At 41.0% G+C, this 17,860-nt stretch overlaps 1 protein-coding gene across 1 annotated transcript in view; it reads left to right on the plus strand.

The window, feature by feature from the left end:
• CDHR2 (cadherin related family member 2) overlaps positions 1-17,860 on the plus strand; it is a 115,750-nt gene that overhangs the window by 50,883 nt on the left and 47,007 nt on the right. The window contains exons 3-5 of the mRNA XM_007952978.1: positions 1,288-1,359; positions 13,824-13,963; positions 14,088-14,141. Coding sequence (XP_007951169.1) covers positions 1,288-1,359; positions 13,824-13,963; positions 14,088-14,141 — 266 coding nt within the window. The remainder of the gene's footprint in view (positions 1-1,287; positions 1,360-13,823; positions 13,964-14,087; positions 14,142-17,860) is intronic.

Raw genomic sequence — 17,860 nt, forward strand, 5'->3', positions numbered from 1 at the left:
TTTTACAGAGGGCAAGAAACAGAACACTTCAATAACGTATGCTGTTTTCCCCCTTTCTTAGTTGTAATTTATATCAATTATCTTTGGGGATGAAAAATCCTTGGAGTTTCAGATCTCTCAGTGACAATGAGTCAGTCCCCCTTTTCTCAGATGAAAGACAGCTTACAACATGAGATGGCCAAAAAGCCAGGGCCAGGCAAAGTTTACCAAGGGTCCTTGCTTAGCTCTGAATTACCAAGAAGAACATAGATTATATAGCCCTTCCCAATCTGACTGCACCAGGAAACCCCCTTCGGCTGTGGAGCATCTTACAGTGCCAGGGTTCCATGGAGCACACTTTGGAAATGGTTGAAATGGCAGCTATTAAATGTGTCAGAAAGTAGGACAAAGGACCCTGGCTCATCCATGGAGTCTCTGGATGATCCTAGTCAGGTCATTGTCCCTCTTATCTCCCCTGATTTTGAAGGACGCTATCACGGTGGACACTTTGGAGTCCAAAAGACCTATGTTCAAATTGTGGTCTTGTCACTGGTTCTCAGTGTGGCCTCAGGCAAGCCCCTTAATCTCTCAGCCCCAGTTTCCACATCTGTAGAATAGGACAATAACAGCCACCTCATAGTTGTAGGGGTAATGAAATAATGCATCTAACCTCTTTAGAACAGCATCTGTCAGGGCATGGGTGCTGAACCCTGGAGTCAAGTTCAGGTTCAAGCTGAGACTAGGGTTCTGGACTGAGCTCTGCTGTCTGCTCACCCCCACTTGGAATGTGCCACCCCCCAACATCTGGAAAATGGACAGTGGATGATAAGCCTGTATGACCCAAGGAGAGGTCCTGTAGGAATTGCTGAGTGGTGGTGGTGGATGAGTCTTGTGGGGCAGACCCAAACAGATGACAGCCTGCCAGAGGGAGAGAGGTCTAGGTCCAGGCACTTCTCCCTAAAGTATCCTTCCCTAGGTCCTTCCAGATGTGATGGCGTGGCCATGGCTATCCTGCATCCTGCTTCCTGCCATTGTGGTGTCTGGTAGGTGCTTCCTCTCCCCTGCCAGAGCAACCTTAAACTGGGTACCCTTCACGGGACCCTTTTGAAGGGATGGGACAATTGGTCATCAATAAACACCCAGCTCCTATGACCCAGCCCCTGTGCTTGGCTGCCCTGGGAAATCTGGGGAGGGATTCCCTTCTATGTGGGTGGGCTGGGGTTGCCACTGGAGTGGGCTCTGGAGAGGCAAATGAGGGTCAGACATTGCAGGCAGGTCCAGATGTTTCAGCACCCTGTCTCTCTGTAGTGGCAGCCAACATGGCCCCAAGTTTCCTGCCAAACATGACAGCAGTGAACCTGCCTGAGGACCTACCAGTGGGTAAGTAATTTTCCTGTTCCCTGTTCCCAAGTCCACACCTGTAAGAGGGTCCCAAGGGCTCCCAGGGAGCAGCTCTACTCCAGCACAGCTTGTCAGGGGGCAAAACCAGTAAATCAGTTGCTGCTGAGTTGATTCTAACTCATGGTGACCCCATTTGTGTCCGAGTAGAACTGTGCTTCATAAGATTTTCAGTGTCTGATTATTTGGAAACAGAGCACCAGGCATTTCCTCCAAGGCATCTCAGGGTGGACTCAAACCTCTATCTAGCCAAATGTATCAACCATTTTAGTCACCCAAGGACTCCATCAGGGAGCATAGGGGACATGGAGTAAATTTATTTGGTTCCAGAAGTTTGTTTTCTTCTCTTTGGCTCTTACGTCTTAAATATAGGGGTTAGGATTTACAACACATATTTTTTGGTGACACAAATCCATAATATTCCACCCTTTGCCCCATCCCCCCAAATTCATATCCTTCCCACATACAAAACACATTCACCCTATCACACGACCCCAAATGTCTTCAATCAATTTCAAGTCCAAAATCTCATCTTCTAAATCATCTACATCAAGCATGGGTAAGATTTGTTGGACATACCCCATCTTAGGACAAAATTCCTCTCCATTAGTGAACCTGTGAAACCTAGAATACAAGTTACTTGTTTCCAAAGTACAATGGTGGGACAAACACAGAGTCGACATTTCTATTATAAATGTGAGAAATTGGAGGGAAAGAAAAGCTCATGCAAGCAAGTCCACAATCCAACTAATAGTTGTATCTTAGATGATCACTCATAACCTTTTAAGAACCATAGGTAGTACTTGCCATTCTACGAGGTGGAACATAACTTTAAAAACTCTATTACGCCATTTGATTGGATTGTTCCACAAAACCATAGCCCTAATCCCCCAAACCAAGAGGACTAATCCCATGGTGTGATTGGTTGTGTCTAATTAGTATCAGCATCTGTAGCCCTCCATTTTTTTGTAATTGTTGTTGTTATTGCAAAACCATACACAACCCAGCATTTGTCCATTCATCCCTTTTCCCTGTGTACAGCTATTGACATCATTTACATCAGTCATGCTGTGTAAACCTCACCCATATTTGGTGCCAACTTTCCCATATCTACAAATGAAAAGTGACTACCACCCAGGGAGTACTTCTCCCTCTTTTCTCGTCCCCACTACTGGTAACCTCTAATGAGCATTAGTTACTGTATATTTACCTATTCATGTCATTTCATAAAAGTGAGAACATACAAAACTAAAAAACCAAACTCACTGCCATGGAGTCAAATCTGACTCATAGTGACCCCTCCTTAGGTTTCTGAGGTGGTATCTCTATGGAAGTAGATTACCCAGCTGTGGTGGTTATGTTTGTGTGTCAGCTTGTCTGGGCCTGGTTGAGTGGCTGGGCAGCTGGTAGTAGTTATTCCCCATGATGAGACTGGCAATCAACTCCATGAAGGGATCTCCCACAACCAGCTGAGTATCTACTTTGGGTATGTAGTCTGCTTCCCATATATAAGAAACAGCTTTGGGAATGGTCTCTAGCTTATGGCACGTTTGGACCCTGCATGTAGCCATGTCATTGTTCAGCAGCCTGCCATGCTCTGCCAACTTTGGGACTTACAATGGACTTAAATTAATGGCCTGCCGTGTGGTTTGGTAACATCGGGACTGTGCCTTTTTACTAGCCAACCTTGGGTTTGTCAGCCTCAGCAGCCAGCAGCTGTCTGAGTGAAGAAATGCCTCTAGTTCCAGTGGGCCAGGAGCAGGAGGCAGAGCTGGACCCCAAGGTTGAGGGGTTTTCACCCAGCCCCTAGAGCCTGGCACTTTGAACTCAGACTTAAAGCCTCCAAATTGTAAGAATAAACTCCTGTTTGTTAGAGCCATCACATTTGTGGTATATTCTTGTCAGAGTGGCACTAGGTAACCAGAACACCAGTCTTCCTTCCGAGGAGTGGATGGTGCATTTGAACCACCAGGCTTCTGGTTAGCAGTCAAATACCATAGGCACTATGCCACCAGCACTCCTATAAAAACATACAATATTTGCTTTATTGTGATTGACTTATTTCATTCAACATAATGTCCTCCAGGTTCATCCACATTGTAAGGTGTCTCAGAAACTCATTTTTCTTTTTTGCTGAGTAGTATTCCATTATATATATGTACCACATTTTACTTATCCACTCACCCACTGATGGACACTTAGATTGTTTCCATCCTTTTGCTATTGTGAATAGTGCTGTAGTGAACATAGGTGTGCATATACCTGTCCATGCCAGTTCCATTAGATCCCTAGGGTTTATACTTAGGACTGCAATTGCTGGTCATATGGTAGCTCTACCTCTAGTTTTCTGAGGAACTGCCAGACTGTTTTCCACGATGGCTGTACCATTTTGCATATCCACCAGCAATGGATGAGGGTTCTAATTTCTCCACATCCCCTCCAACATTTGTTATTTTCCTTTGTTTGTTTATCTTAGCCATCCTAGTGGGAGTGAAATGGAATTTTGTTGTGGTTTTTATTTGCATTTCTCTGATGGCCAATGACTTTGAGCACCTTTCATGTGTCTGTTGGCTCTTTGACTATCTTCTTTGGTGAAGTGTCTGTTCATGTCCTTTGCTCAGTTTTCAATTGGGTTGTCTTTTTGTTTTTAAATTTTCTATGTATTTTAGATATTAAATTCTTATCAGTTATAATATTCCCAAAGTTTTTCCCCACCAGTCTATAGGTTTGTTGTTGTTGTTGAGTTAGTGTTTTTGCATGGTGTGAGGTACAGATCTTGTCTCATTTTTCTGCAAATGGATATCCAATTTTGCCAGCACCATTTGTTAAAGAGACCATCTCTTCCCCATGTAATGGATTTCAGCCCTTTGTTAAAAATCAGCTGACCCCAGGTAGATGGATCTATTTCTGGGTTCTCAATACTGTTCCACTGGTCTATGTGTCTGTCATTGTTCCAATACCAGGCAGTTCTGACTACTATGGCTGTATAGGAGGTTTTGAGATCCAGGAGTGTGAGACTTCCTACTTTGTTCTTCTTCTTCAATAGTGCTTTGCTTATTTGAGGTCTCTTTCTTTTCCATATAAAATTCATGATTGTTTTTTTCCATATCTTTAAAGAATGTTGATGGGATCTGGATTGGGATTGCATTGAATGTATAAATTGCTTTGGTAGTATTGACATTTTCACAATGTTCAATCTTCCTACCCATGAGCATGGTATGTTCTTCCATTTATGTAGATCTCTTATGGTTTCTTGGAGTGATTTGTAGTTTTCTTTGTACAGGTCTTTCGTGTCCCTAGTGAGATTTATTCCCAAGTATTTTATTGGTTTTGGTAACTATTGTAAATCGATTTCCTTATTTCCTTTTCAGCAATCTCTTTGTTGGTGTACAGGAATCCAACTGATTTTTGGATGTTGATCTTGTATCTTGCCACTATGCTAAATCTCTCAATTAGTTCCAGTAGCATTTTTGTTGAGTCTCTTGGATTTTCTATGTATAGGATCATATCATCAGCAAATAGGGATAGTTTGACTTCTTCCTTACCAATTTGGATGCCTTTGATTTCCCTTTCTTGCCTTATTGCCCTAAGCTAAGACTTCTGATACAATGTTGAATAGAAGTGGTGATAGAGGGCATACTTGTCTGGTTCCTGTTTGCAAGGGGAATGGTTTCAGTCTCTCTCCACTGAGAATAATGTTGGCTGTTGGTTGTGCATAGATGCCCTTTATTATGTTGAGGAATGTCCCTTCTATTCTGATTTTGCTGAGAGTTTTTTATCAGGAATGGGTGTTGGATTTTATCAAATGCCTTTTCTGCATCTATTGATACGATCATGTGGTTGGTTTCCTTTGTTTTATTTATGTGATGGATGATGTCTGTATCTCCCATGTACCTCTCTATGTCTTCCTCTTCCTCAATGCCACTGTGTTGATCACTCACATTTGGTGCATTGCCCTTCCCTTCACCCTAATCAATACATGTCTCTACCTATCTACCAGTGCTCCCTCCCCTTCCCTCCCACCCCTGGTAAAGAAAAAGGAAAGTTTTATTCCATATATAAACCTTTCCTTGACTTTTTAAATGTTTTGTGTTTATATTTAATTGGTGATTGTATGTTGAAGTGATTTGCCCAAAACTTTCATTTTCTTTGGATGTTATCTGAGTAAGCAGGATACTGTGCTCCTCTATTCACCAGTTGGCAGCACTTTTGCACTCACCACCTGTCTCCTTTCCAGTCATCAGCTAGCATATGTGTGTGCTCTCCTTTGCAAGCAGAATCTACTCTTAGGTCCCAGGAATCTGAACGAGAGTCCTGTTGCTTTAAATATCCAAAATGGCTGCACTTGTAAATATTCAAAATGGCTGCACCCTCTGGACAGCTGAAAGTGCACAACGCAGTTTTTCTCCCTTCTTGCTGTTTCCCTTTTTAGTCATCAAGAACCAGGGAAGTTGTCCATGCAGCTCTTGGCAAGCAGGGCTGATTTGCACATTAATTCCCAGGTCCTAACACCGCTTGGAAATATTCAAACTGTCTGTGCTGTTAAGATAGCTGATAGTCCTCAGCTCAATTTGTCTCCTTATTCACTTTTTTCATTCAGGTTCTTCTACTAGTTGGTTTTTGATCCTCTTCTATATCCATACTTTCAAAGCTAAGGGCTCCAGGAGGGAGTCTTTGTAGCTTGTCTGCTTATTCTGCTATCTTACCAGAAGAGCACAAAGTTACTTTTCTTTCCCAAAAAAGACACCATTAGATGGATTGTGTGTCTCACAAACAAGAAAACAGAATGAATATCCAACTCTCTAGAAGAAGATCTTGGGTTATTTGGCCCAAAGATGATCTGATTGGGGGAGGACATGCTGCTAAGCACATCCTCAAAGGGCTACCATGGGCAAGAAGGAGTGGGGGAGTCTGTGAAACCCTCAGGGTTAGCTCTGGGACCCAAGGCTGTAGGAGACTGTTATAGGCATTTTTGCCTTCCAGAGTCCTGTGTTAATGATAACCAATATAAGGCTAGTTTCCAAAATGAGAAGATAACTCAAATCCCCATTTTTCCACTTTTCCACCATCCTGACGTCAGGTATCCATATGGCACTTTTTCTCTTTGACTCTAACCACTCAGAGTTGGTCTCCAGTGTTTAAAATAATCAAAACTCAATGAATTTGAACATAAGGTTTATTCTGAGCAGTCAGTCTATATTCATATAGGCAGACCACTTTGATTCCAGAAAAAGCAAATGTCTCAAAGAAACTAGGTACAAAGAGGCTTATAAAAAGAAGATGAGGGAGAAATATAGAAGATCAACCATTGGCTAATCTTAAGATGATTGACTGAACCCTGCCCTCCCCCTTTTATTGAGATCAGCTGATAGCAGGTCACAAGATGGTCTTTACCTCATATTCAGCAATATCTAGTGAAATTAAAATTTAGTAACCCTACCTTAGAACAGGGAAGAAAAGATTTGCAACTTTGGATGAAAGAAAATCTATGGTGGATTAATTTTGGTCAAGAATTTTGTTAAAATGAGTATTTGGTTTTATGAGTAAGAAAACTCCAAAATCAAAGCAAGATATCTGCTATCAATTTCTCCCTCTGACACGACAAATTAGGACTCTGTTCTTCTAACACAAATAGGCAAACAGCAGCCTCTCTGCTGGCTCTCACTGTCCTGGGCTTGATAATTCACTAGAATGAGTCACAGAACTCATGGAAACTATTACCTATACACAAAGTTAACCATTTACTGTACCCAGAAAGGATACAAGGGAAGAGACACAACAGGCAAGGTATGAGAGAGGTCCCAGACCACAAGGCTTTCATTGTCCCCAGAGATGTACAACCCTCTCCCATTCATGGATGTTCTCCTCAGTCCAGGAAGTCCATAGGAGAGAGCTCCAAGGTCTGAATCTTTTAGTCATTGGGATCTCAATGTACGTGCATAGCTTGATGAATATGCACAAGTGAATGCATCATACTCCTATCCTTCCTGAGGTTAGTTGCTGGGAGATGAGTTGGGAATTTCTAACTCATTTGCACACATTTAAGTGTTGCCTGGCTGCTTTAGAAAAATAAAGACACCTTGTTTGCTGGTAATTTCCAAGGGCTATTTTCTGAAACCAGAGACAAAAGACCACATCAAGTTCTTTGTCTTAAACAGGCCCCTTCCTTCAGAAACCCCAAAACCCCACTGTCATCAAGTTGATTTCTACTCGTAGTAACCCTATAGGATAGAGTAGAACTGCCTCATAGGGTTTCAAAGGCTGTAGTTTTTTTTTTCCTTCAAATTTTGATTTGGGTGAAAGTTTACAGAACAGATTCATTTTCCATTCAACATTTTATATATATTTTATTTCATGACATTGACTGCAATCTCCATAATGTAACAGCTGTCTTCCCACTTCCTCTCTGTGGTTACCTTTCCCCTGTGTCTTTTCCTATACATTTCTTCTCTCTGAGCTATCTCCGGTGCAAATGCTGCCCTTCTGATCTCCTATGGTTTATTTTTCTAAGGAGTGTACCTACCTGATATAAATGTTTACCTTGTAGGCCTATTGTTTGGCTGGAAGCCTTAGGAGTGAGTTCAATTCCAGGCCTGAAGGATGAATAGTGGTCATAGTCTTGGTTGTTGATGCATCTTAGATGACCACTTGCAAGCTTTTAATACTCCAGTCACTACTCACCAAAGTAGGATGTAGAACAATGTTTTTGTGTAGTATGTTAGGCCAATTGAGCTCGATGTCTTTTGAAATGTAAAAGTGCATCATTTTGGGGGGGAGGGTGAGTATTATCATCTAGGTGAGTGGCACCAATCAGCTTGGTTTTAAACATTCTTCCTAGTTACTAATTGTTTATATTCTGTCACATTTTCCCCAGGAACAAATTGTTTGCACCCCGACTTTTTATTTCCTAGGAATGCATGTTGATCCTGAGATTCCTGTCCTGAAATGATTGCCTCCATCTGCATATTTCCTCCTTTTGGTCAAGCCTCTGCTAAGGGACACTGATAACCCACAATAGAGTAACCTTTCTTCTGCAAAAATTTTGTTTTCCTGAGGAGTTTTGGCTAAAATAAGTTTTTACTTCACTTTGTCAAATGAATAGGTCCCATCTTCAGGGTGAATAAGTTTTGTGGGGAACATCTTATCAGATAATTCCACATTGGGGAACATTTCTCAGTCAGTTAAGAATGATAGTGGTCAAGATGAAACATGCCCAGGGAGACAAAGAGAAATGATTAAAATGATTAGTACAATGATTAATCATTGGTAAAGTTCTATGAAACTAGCACAATTTTATGTGAAGGGTCAAAGAGTTTTGAAGTACAGAATTTCATGGGTAAAACGCCTGGAACCAAAGAAAAACACCATTTTATAGTTACAATAATAGAAATGATGAAGAATATAAAGATTACAAAGTAAAATAGCCATTTTTCCACCATTTACCCCAATAGGAAAATCAAACACTTATACTTTCAGTTAAGGAAGGAACAGGATCATTAAGGTGAGATGCTACACATTGCATATGATTAGCAGAGAGTATAATATCAGCACTATTGTCAGTAATACAGACATAGCAATCAGATTTTTTTTTTTTTTTTTATGGCACAGATACTTCCTTGGACTGCAGTGAGAATGTCAAGGGCTATTATATTTTGGAGTACTACTTTTCTCATCATTGTTATTTTGATATTGATCTCTTGAAGCCCATGGTCACTGTCATTTAGGGCACTTTGAATATATTTGCTTAATATTTCTACATGTGACTTAAGAACTTCAAGTCCTACCTGAGGTGCAAATACTGATGCTAAATGATCAAGCCAATGAAACACTCATTGAGACCACTGAGCTCTTAATATGGGTACTTTAGCTGGTAAAGGGAATTTAGTTAAAATACATGCCTGAAAAACACTGCATAACTTGGATGAACTTGGAAGACATTATGCTGAGTGAAATAAGTCAATCACAGAAGAACAAATATTGTATTAGTTCATTATTGTAAAAAGTCAAGGAAAGGTTTATCTATGGAAGGTTTATATATGTTGCACCAACCCTAAAATTATTCAACTTAAATTACTGAAGTATAACCAGTCTTCAACCCAATATTCTAAAGAATATCTTTATTTATTTTTTAATATCTTTATTAGAGAAGCCTTTGACAAACAGGAACTAGACTCCAAAAGTCTGACTAACATCACCCCAGGAGAATATGAATATTGGAAGAGGCATCAAATAAAAGATTCATTAGAATTTCATTGGAAGGGGCCATTCTTAGTCCTCCTCACCAATCCACATGCAACCAAACAGAGGTAATAAAACCTAGGATTCACTTGTCATAGTTAAAAATGGCCAAGACTCCTCTTTGGACTAGCCACCACACTAGAGAATTGAGGGTCACATTTAAACACCCCTGTGGCCAGAAGATGACATCTGAGGCAGATAACTAACCTAAGGCACTGCAGCAGACCTGAAAGCACACCTCTTTATCCTTTCACCCTTTTACCTTTGTTACATTCATGCCTCCACTAATGTTTTCCTCGATTGGGCAGATGCTTATGCTTACCATTTTAAAAGTTTTAATTTTTGGTTATGTAGTGCCTTTTCAACCTTAAGGCAATCTGGCCTTTCCTGGTGGGTCTACCCACTATATGGATCTTATTGGGTATTGATCTAAGGATATAAGAACAACAGAGAAATAGTTCATTACTATAGGAAATCACTATTACTAGATTTTCCATTGATAAACGGCTTCTTTTTAAATATGAGTGAAACCCAGACCATAACTTAACACAACCCTTATTTTACTAAATAAAGTTGCCCAAGAAAAGTTAGCTAAAGAATCTTCCAAACCCACAAACAGTATTCTTTGTAATGTAGCCCCAAATCAACAATTGTGGGATGGATTCATGCAGTTAACTCCCCGATTAGAGAGGCTAAGTCAGGTTGCTCCTCCTTACTGGAAACAATCTAACAATACTTATGTGAATAATCTAGCTGTCACAAGGCCTAAGGAGTAGCTTCCAATATCTGAATGTGCATCAGTTATAACCTTACAAGTTATGGATTGGTTCACCACTGAATGGCTGACACTGAGGTATCTATTGGCCAGCCCCTAATGGTACTTTTGACTATGTGGAAGCAACCTTTGGCCCTGGGTCCCAACAGGCTGGATTGGAAGATGCACTCTGGGCCTGAGCTGGATTCAAGCATGTTTTTCTTTTTCTTTCTTTTTTTTTTTTTCACTGCTTATTTTTATTTTGTTATTTCATTTTTATTTTTGTAGTGTTCCCTCACCTTCCCTCCCACCTCTGGTAACCAACAAAGAAAATTTCCTTTCATATATAAACCTTTCCTTAACTTTTTACAATAAGAGGTTAATACAATATAGACAGTTTCGTCTCTATTTTGTTTACAAGAGTGAATTTTAGTCCAATTAGGTAGTGGAGGAAAGGCCTTTGGGACAGCCTCTAGCAATTTTTACTCATGACCTAAGAGTCTTCCAATAGCTTGGTGGTCATTTTATAAATATTTAAAGCTAAACTGTCCATAAGTTCTTTCCATTCTGCCTGTTCTAGACATAATTGGGCTTCCTCTTGGCCAGTAATCATGTGAAGATGCTTATATAAGTCAGGGAGCTCAGGCTGGTAGGCTTTAACAAGGATTTTAAATACTTCAGAAAAAGAGGTTCTCATGGAGTTTAGGAAAATCTTTCACAATGCTATGTAATTCAGAGAATGTCCATGGGGCAAAGTAATATGAAGGGACTCTGCTGTATTACTGCCAGGGTGAAGCCTAAAGGGTATTTCAGGCAAGGGTTTATTTATTTATTTGTTTATTGTTTGTTTGTTTTTGTTTTTTTTTTAGGGAAAAGGATGTTCAATTAAAGTGTTAGCAGAGGAGTAGGAAGGCAGAGAAGGACATTAAGAGGTAGCAGCCAACAGGACAGCAGCAGGAGTGGGAACTGAAATTTGACATTTTAATTCTTAATTCTGTTTAGTTAATTTAGAGACAATGTCCTGCAGAGAAGCAATTTTACTCTCTTGATATCTTTTAGAGGGCTCAGTGTACCAATCAAAATAGGCATACCGCTGGGACTGTTTAATCTGGGAGCCTCTAGTCTCCAATTTCCTGTGCAGGAAAATTAACTTAGAGAGATCAAAAAATAACCCCAAAGTGACCACTGATTTTTTTCAAACTATCTCAAATAAGGTTATGACAGACAGACAAGAACATGCATGATATGAGACCATAATTCTTGTTCATGTAGTGAGTAGGAGTCCAAGAAGGTGGTTTCAAATCTCCTTTTCAAATCTCTTTTGGACACAGCATTTCCCATTTTATAATAAGAATTATTTTTAAGAACTAAAACAAATCCACAATAAAACTTGAAGAGTTATTATTGGAAAGAATCAGAGCTTGGATTTGATTTTTTTTTAACCTTAAATTATTCCTGGGTATTTATTGAGTAGAGAGTCCAGAACAGTTTAGCAGATACTATGTTTTTGTCCAGATGTTCTGGGTATTGTAAAAAATTATGCCCCTTCAAAATCCCACTTCTGACACCAGAAATGTCAAAGAAGAAACTCTCATACTCTGTTAGGAGTGAAAGAAAAGGAGTTTTATTAAGAAATAATACAGTTCAAGCTGGACAGTGCTATGTAAAATGCAAATCACTCCACTGTCCCTATCAAGTAGAGGTTTTTATGCATATAGAACAAAGGAAAGGTAGATTAATGATTGATTCAGCTTCAGCTTTGGAGTCATTTGAAATGTAAAAGTCAGCCATTTGGCTAAGGGAGAGTGATTTTACCCCCTAGATGAGCAGCACCAGCTGGTTTGGTTGTACTCATCCTTCCTAGGAACAAATTATTTGCATCTTGACCCTTTTCTCCCTCAGAATGCATGTTGATCCCACTATTCTTGTCCTGGAATGAGTGCTTCTATGTTTGAAATTTTCCATCTCCAGAGTATACATAAAACATATGCCATCTCAATAATTTCTAAACATACAATGCAGTGACATTGATTATATTTTTCAAGTTGTGCAACTAGTCTCTCTATCCTTTTCCAAATTGTTCCATGACCATTAACATAAATTCAAAGTCCCCTAAGCAAGAACTCCCTTCATTCTGATTTTAAAAGAAATTAAACATTTTTTGTGGTCTCCTAAAATATCACAGGTCTTAGATATATGTGTTCTGTGCCCTGCTGGGACCCATGGTAAGAGTTTTGGAAAATCTATTTTGGTCAAGTGGAGAGAGCCTCACTAAGAACTGAAGGGTGCAGCTCAGGAGAGATGGAGTTCCTGTACAGGCTGGGAAGAGGCTGGATGCAGCAAAGGAACCAGGGAGTGGTGGATTTGCAGAATCTGTGGATGGAGAGGTGTTAAACTTGAGATTTTCAACCTCACAACCCAATACCCCCAGCTCTCCTCTGGGGATGCAGTGAGAAAGCAAGGCTCCTGGGTAGTCAGCTACAGACCTTCTAACTTGAGAAGAAAGCGCATGTCCTAGATGGTGCTGGGCACCTCTCAGGGTGAAGAGATGGCTTTGAATGGCCAATTCTAGATATCCCCAAGGGTCTTTTGAAGCCCCCTACCCTACTATGGAGGAGCCATGGTGACATAGTGGTTAAGTGATCAGCTGCCAACCAAAAGGTAAGTGGTTCAGTCCCACTAGCTGCTTCATAGGAGAAAAAAATTGGCAGTCTACTACCGTAAAGATTAAAGCTTTGGAAACCCTATAGAGTGGTTCTATTCTGCCCTATAGGGTTGCTATGAGCTGGAATTGACTGGACAGCAATGGTGTTTTTGGTTTACCCCAGTATGCACTTGGCCACTAGCTGAAAGTTGTCAATTTGAATCCTCCCAGAGGCACCTGGGAAGAAAGGTCTGGCTATTGACGTCTGAAAAATCAGCCATTAAGGCCCTATAGATCAATTTTATTCTGACACCTGAGGGGTCACCACAAGTCAGTGTTAACTCCATGGTGGTGGGTTTGTTTGTTTGTTTTTGATCCTAGTATCCAGCAATGCTGCCCCTGGAATCAGTTAACTTCAATTTCTTATAATCTTCTCTCAACTAAGCACAGTACTGCAACTCAGAAGGGGAGGACCTTGAGTTGTGCTGAATCTATGTAATTCACCCTTGGATGGGGGAGAGAGAGACACTTGGGTACCAGCCTTTTCATGTGTCCAGTAGGGTTTGGGTGATTTCCACCCCGACCCCCACAAAGAAATCAGCACACTATTATCAAAAGGCCTGTGAGTGGTTCTGAGTGACAACAGGCAAACCTGACATATATGATCACAGCAGTCAGAGGCCAAGAGGCTGAGAAGATAGAGCCTGTATACAGAGAAGTCACTCCCCTGGGCCCAGCCCTGTAGAAGCTCTGTAGAACAGTATGGAAGGAAGTGATCGTGGACCCTGGCATCCTCTGTTCCATCTTCAGGAGCTGAGGTCTTCTGGCTGGTGGCTCAGGACCGGGATGGGGACCCTTTGACCTATGGGATCAGTGGCTCTGAAGCCTACTATTTCAACGTCACCGTGGACACTGGGCAAGTGAGGCTGGCCAGCCCTCTGGACTATGAGGTAAAAGACAGCAGCCTCCTAATGGGGAGGGGAAGCAGAGGGCCCTGGTGACAGATATCTTAGCAGTGGGTGCCCTGCTTGTGCACCTACCCCACTCAAACTGCTTCTCTCTGCCCTGTCATAGACCCGCTTCCACTTTGTCATCACCATCTTTGTGAGCGACAATCACAACAACAGGGTGAGTGGGAAGGTGGAGGAGGGAGGATGGTCCAGGGATGAAAGGATGGGAACTGGGGGTCCCTCCTGATTGTGCCCCACCTCAGGCTGGCAGAGACAGCCCCAGGTAACAAAAATTAATTTAATGTTTATTTTTACCAAAAATATACTTGCCCATTTTATCATTTAGTTTTTACCAAGATTTTAATGTAACAATACTCCCCATCCTATTCCCTCTGAAGCGATCACTTTCAATACCTTTGGTTGAATATTTTGGTATTTACACTCATATTTCTTAAAAAAATGCTTAATTTTTCTGTGCCTTGGTTGTCTGGTTTAAGCTGTTATCTGTGGAAGCTGAGAGGTTTTGTCTCTCTGACATATTCTCCCATACCCCATCTGTCTCAGTTTCCTAGTGCTGCTGTAAAACAAACACCACAAGTGGATGGCTTTCAAGAGCAGCAACTTATTTTTTCACAGTTCTGGAGGCTAAATGTCCAATGTAAGGCCTCAGTTGTGTGGATTTTTTCCTTGTCAGTAGTCCTGGTTGTTTCTTGGTTCCTTGGTGACCCTCGTGTGTGTGTGTGTGTGGGTGTGTATGGGTGTGCATGCATGCACATGCATGCACACGAATGTGCATGTGTGCCTAATTTACTCTTTTTATACCTCAGAAGTGATTAGATTTGGACCCCCGTCCCCCCCAACACACACACAATACCACACTCAGGTAAGGAGTCCCCAGGTGGCACAAATTGTCAAGTGCTAAACTACTAACTGAAAGGTTGATGGTTTGAACCCTTCCAGAGGCACCTCAGGAGAAAGGCTAAGCATTCTACTTCTGAAAAATCAGACACTGAAAATGCCATGGAGCACAATTCTCTGACACACATATGAGGTCACTATGAATCAAAATGGTAGCGTAGTGCCTAAGGTATTTGACTGCTAACCAGAAGGCTGGTGGTTCAAACTCACCAGCCACTCCCTGGAAGGAAGGTTGGGCAATCTACTTCCATACTGATACCCCCTCGGAAACCCATGGAGGGGTCGCTATGAGTCGGATTCGACTCCAGGGCAGTGGGCTTGGTTTACTCTGGTATGATCTAATTAACAGAACAAGGAAAGCCCTGTTTCCAAACAGGATTACATCACAGGTACAGTGGTTAGGATTCCAACATATATATTTTTTTCAGAAGGGGTCACAATTTAATCCATCGTTTCAATTACTTGGATATTCAGGAATACATTCTCTCTGTGAATATTTCAAACATTGCTCTGCCTTCTTGTTTCAACTCCCAGTCTGTAACTGACTGTCTTTTTCAAGGTCTATTTAGTGTCACTTTAAAAAAAAAATGTGCTTTTTGTTGGTTATGTTGCCACTTAGTGTGGTCCCAAGTGTAGTGCTGAAGTTTATTGCTAAAGTCTCCTTTGACAACCATCTCCAGCTCACTCCCATTCCCAATGTCCACTGTTCCTGTGCTCTGTCATACCTCTTGTCAACATTTATGTACATACAGGAGAAAGACCATTTTCTGAAACCCAGATGGGACCCTATTGTACAAATCCTACATTTTGTCTTGAACCTGCCTTGCCCACTTGTCTGTCTTGGAGATCTTTCCAAGACTACACAAATGAGACTTTATTGTTTCTTCTAGTGTTTGCACAGTGCCGTGGTTCTCCAGCTGATGGACACTGGGGTTGTTCACAGTTTTCCACTAGGGCAAACAAAGCTAAAAGGAGCATTCATGTTGCAGGGTAGGCATATTTTAGATAAAAAAAAAAAAAAAAACAGATTGCCGAGTGATGATTGTAACTTACTCTTCAATGGTTCAGAAAAGAAGTATGAAGAGAAAGAGAGATAAACCAAATATGGCAAGTATTAACAAGGAATTAATCTGGAAGGAGTTATTTGCTCCCTATTTGCAACTTTTCTGGAGTTTGAAGTGATAGTTGATCCTCATTATTCTTGGATTCCATATTTGCGATTTTGCTTACCAACTAAAATTTATTTCTAACCCCCAAATCAATACTCAATGGTGCTTATGGTCATTTGTGGACATGTGCAGAGTGGCAAAAATGTGAGTTACTTGACGTGCATGTTCCCAGCTGAGGTAGAGCAAGGTGACGCTCTGCCTTCTTCTTTCAGCTCTCAGTCTGTAAGCAAGTGTCCTTTTCAAGGTCTATTTAGTGTCACTTTTCAAAAAAAATTTTGTGCTTTTTGTTGCTTATGTTGCCATCTAGTATGACCCCAAGTGTAGTACTGAAGTCCTGTCTAGTGTTCCTAAGACCAAGAAGGCTGTTATGTGCCTTACAGATAAAATATGTATGTTAAGTGTCATTTAGGCATGAGTTATAGTGCTGTTGGCCATGAGTTTAATATTAATGAATCAGTAACATAGTGCATCCAGAAAAGGAAGAGGAAATTTGCCAGTCTGTATATGAGGGCACAGGGGTGTTTGGAAGCAGCTTTAAAAAAGTCCCAGAGGGAGAACCAGGCATGAGATTTGTATCAACTTTAAGGGAGGCCAGGAAGTGAGTAGAGCAGTTAGAAACAGCTAAGAGAGATGAACTTGTCTGTCAGTTTGTCATCCTGTGATGGCTTGTGTATTACTATGAGGCTGGAGGCTATGCCACCAGTGTTGCAAATGCCAGCAGGGTTACTCATGGTGAATAGGTTTCAGAGGCACTTCCAGACTAAGATAGACTTGGAAGAAGGAAGGGGCCATCCATTTCTCAAAGTTGGCCAATGAAAACCTTATGAATAGCCGTGAAACAGCTGTCTGATACATTACTGGAAAACTTTATGAATAGCCCTGTAATATTGTCCAATATAGTGCTGGAAGATGAGTGCCTCAGGTTGGAAGGCACTCAAAATATGACTGGGGAAGAGCTTCCTCCTCAGAGGAGAGCCAGCCTTAATGATATGGATGGAGTGAAGCTTCCAGGATCTCCATTTGCTGGTGTGGCAAATATAAAAAAAAAAAAAACAGCCATAAACATCCATTAATAATCGGAACATGGGCTATATGAGCTATATGAATATATGAATCTAGGAAACCTGGAAGTTGTCAAATATGAAATGGAACACATAAAGATCAATATCCTAGGCATTAGTGAGCTAAAATGGACTGATTTTGGTCATTTTGAATCAGACAACCATATACTCTACTATGCCAGGAATGACAAATTGAAGAGGAATGGTGCAGCATTCATCGTCACAAAGAATGTTTCAAGATCTATCTGAAATACAATGCTGTGAGTGATAGGATAATATCCATACACCTACAAGGAAGACAAGTTAATACTACTATTATTCACATTTACTCACAAACCACCAAAGCTAAAGATGAGGAAATTGAAGATTTTTACCAACTTCTGCAGTCTGAAATTGACCAAGCATGCAATCAAGATGTGTTATCACTGATGATTGGAATGCAGAAGTTGGAAACAAAGAATAACCACCGGTAGTTGGAAAACATGACCTTGGTAACAGAAATAATGCTGGAGAACGCATGATAGAATTTTGCAAGACCAACCACTTATTCATTGCAAATACCTTTTTTCAACAACACAAACAGCGACTATACACGTGGACTTTGCCAGATGGAGTACACAGGAATCAGACTGACTACATCTGTGGCAAGAGGCAACAGAAAATCTCAATATCTTCAGCCAAAACAAGGCCAGGAGCTGATTGTGGAACAGACCATCAACCGCTCATACGCAAGTTCAAGTTGATGCTGA

The sequence above is a fragment of the Orycteropus afer genome, unplaced genomic scaffold (genome assembly GCF_000298275.1).
Source record: "Orycteropus afer afer isolate SDZICR_OR568_19922 unplaced genomic scaffold, OryAfe1.0 scaffold00366, whole genome shotgun sequence".
Classification (NCBI taxonomy): domain Eukaryota; kingdom Metazoa; phylum Chordata; class Mammalia; order Tubulidentata; family Orycteropodidae; genus Orycteropus; species Orycteropus afer.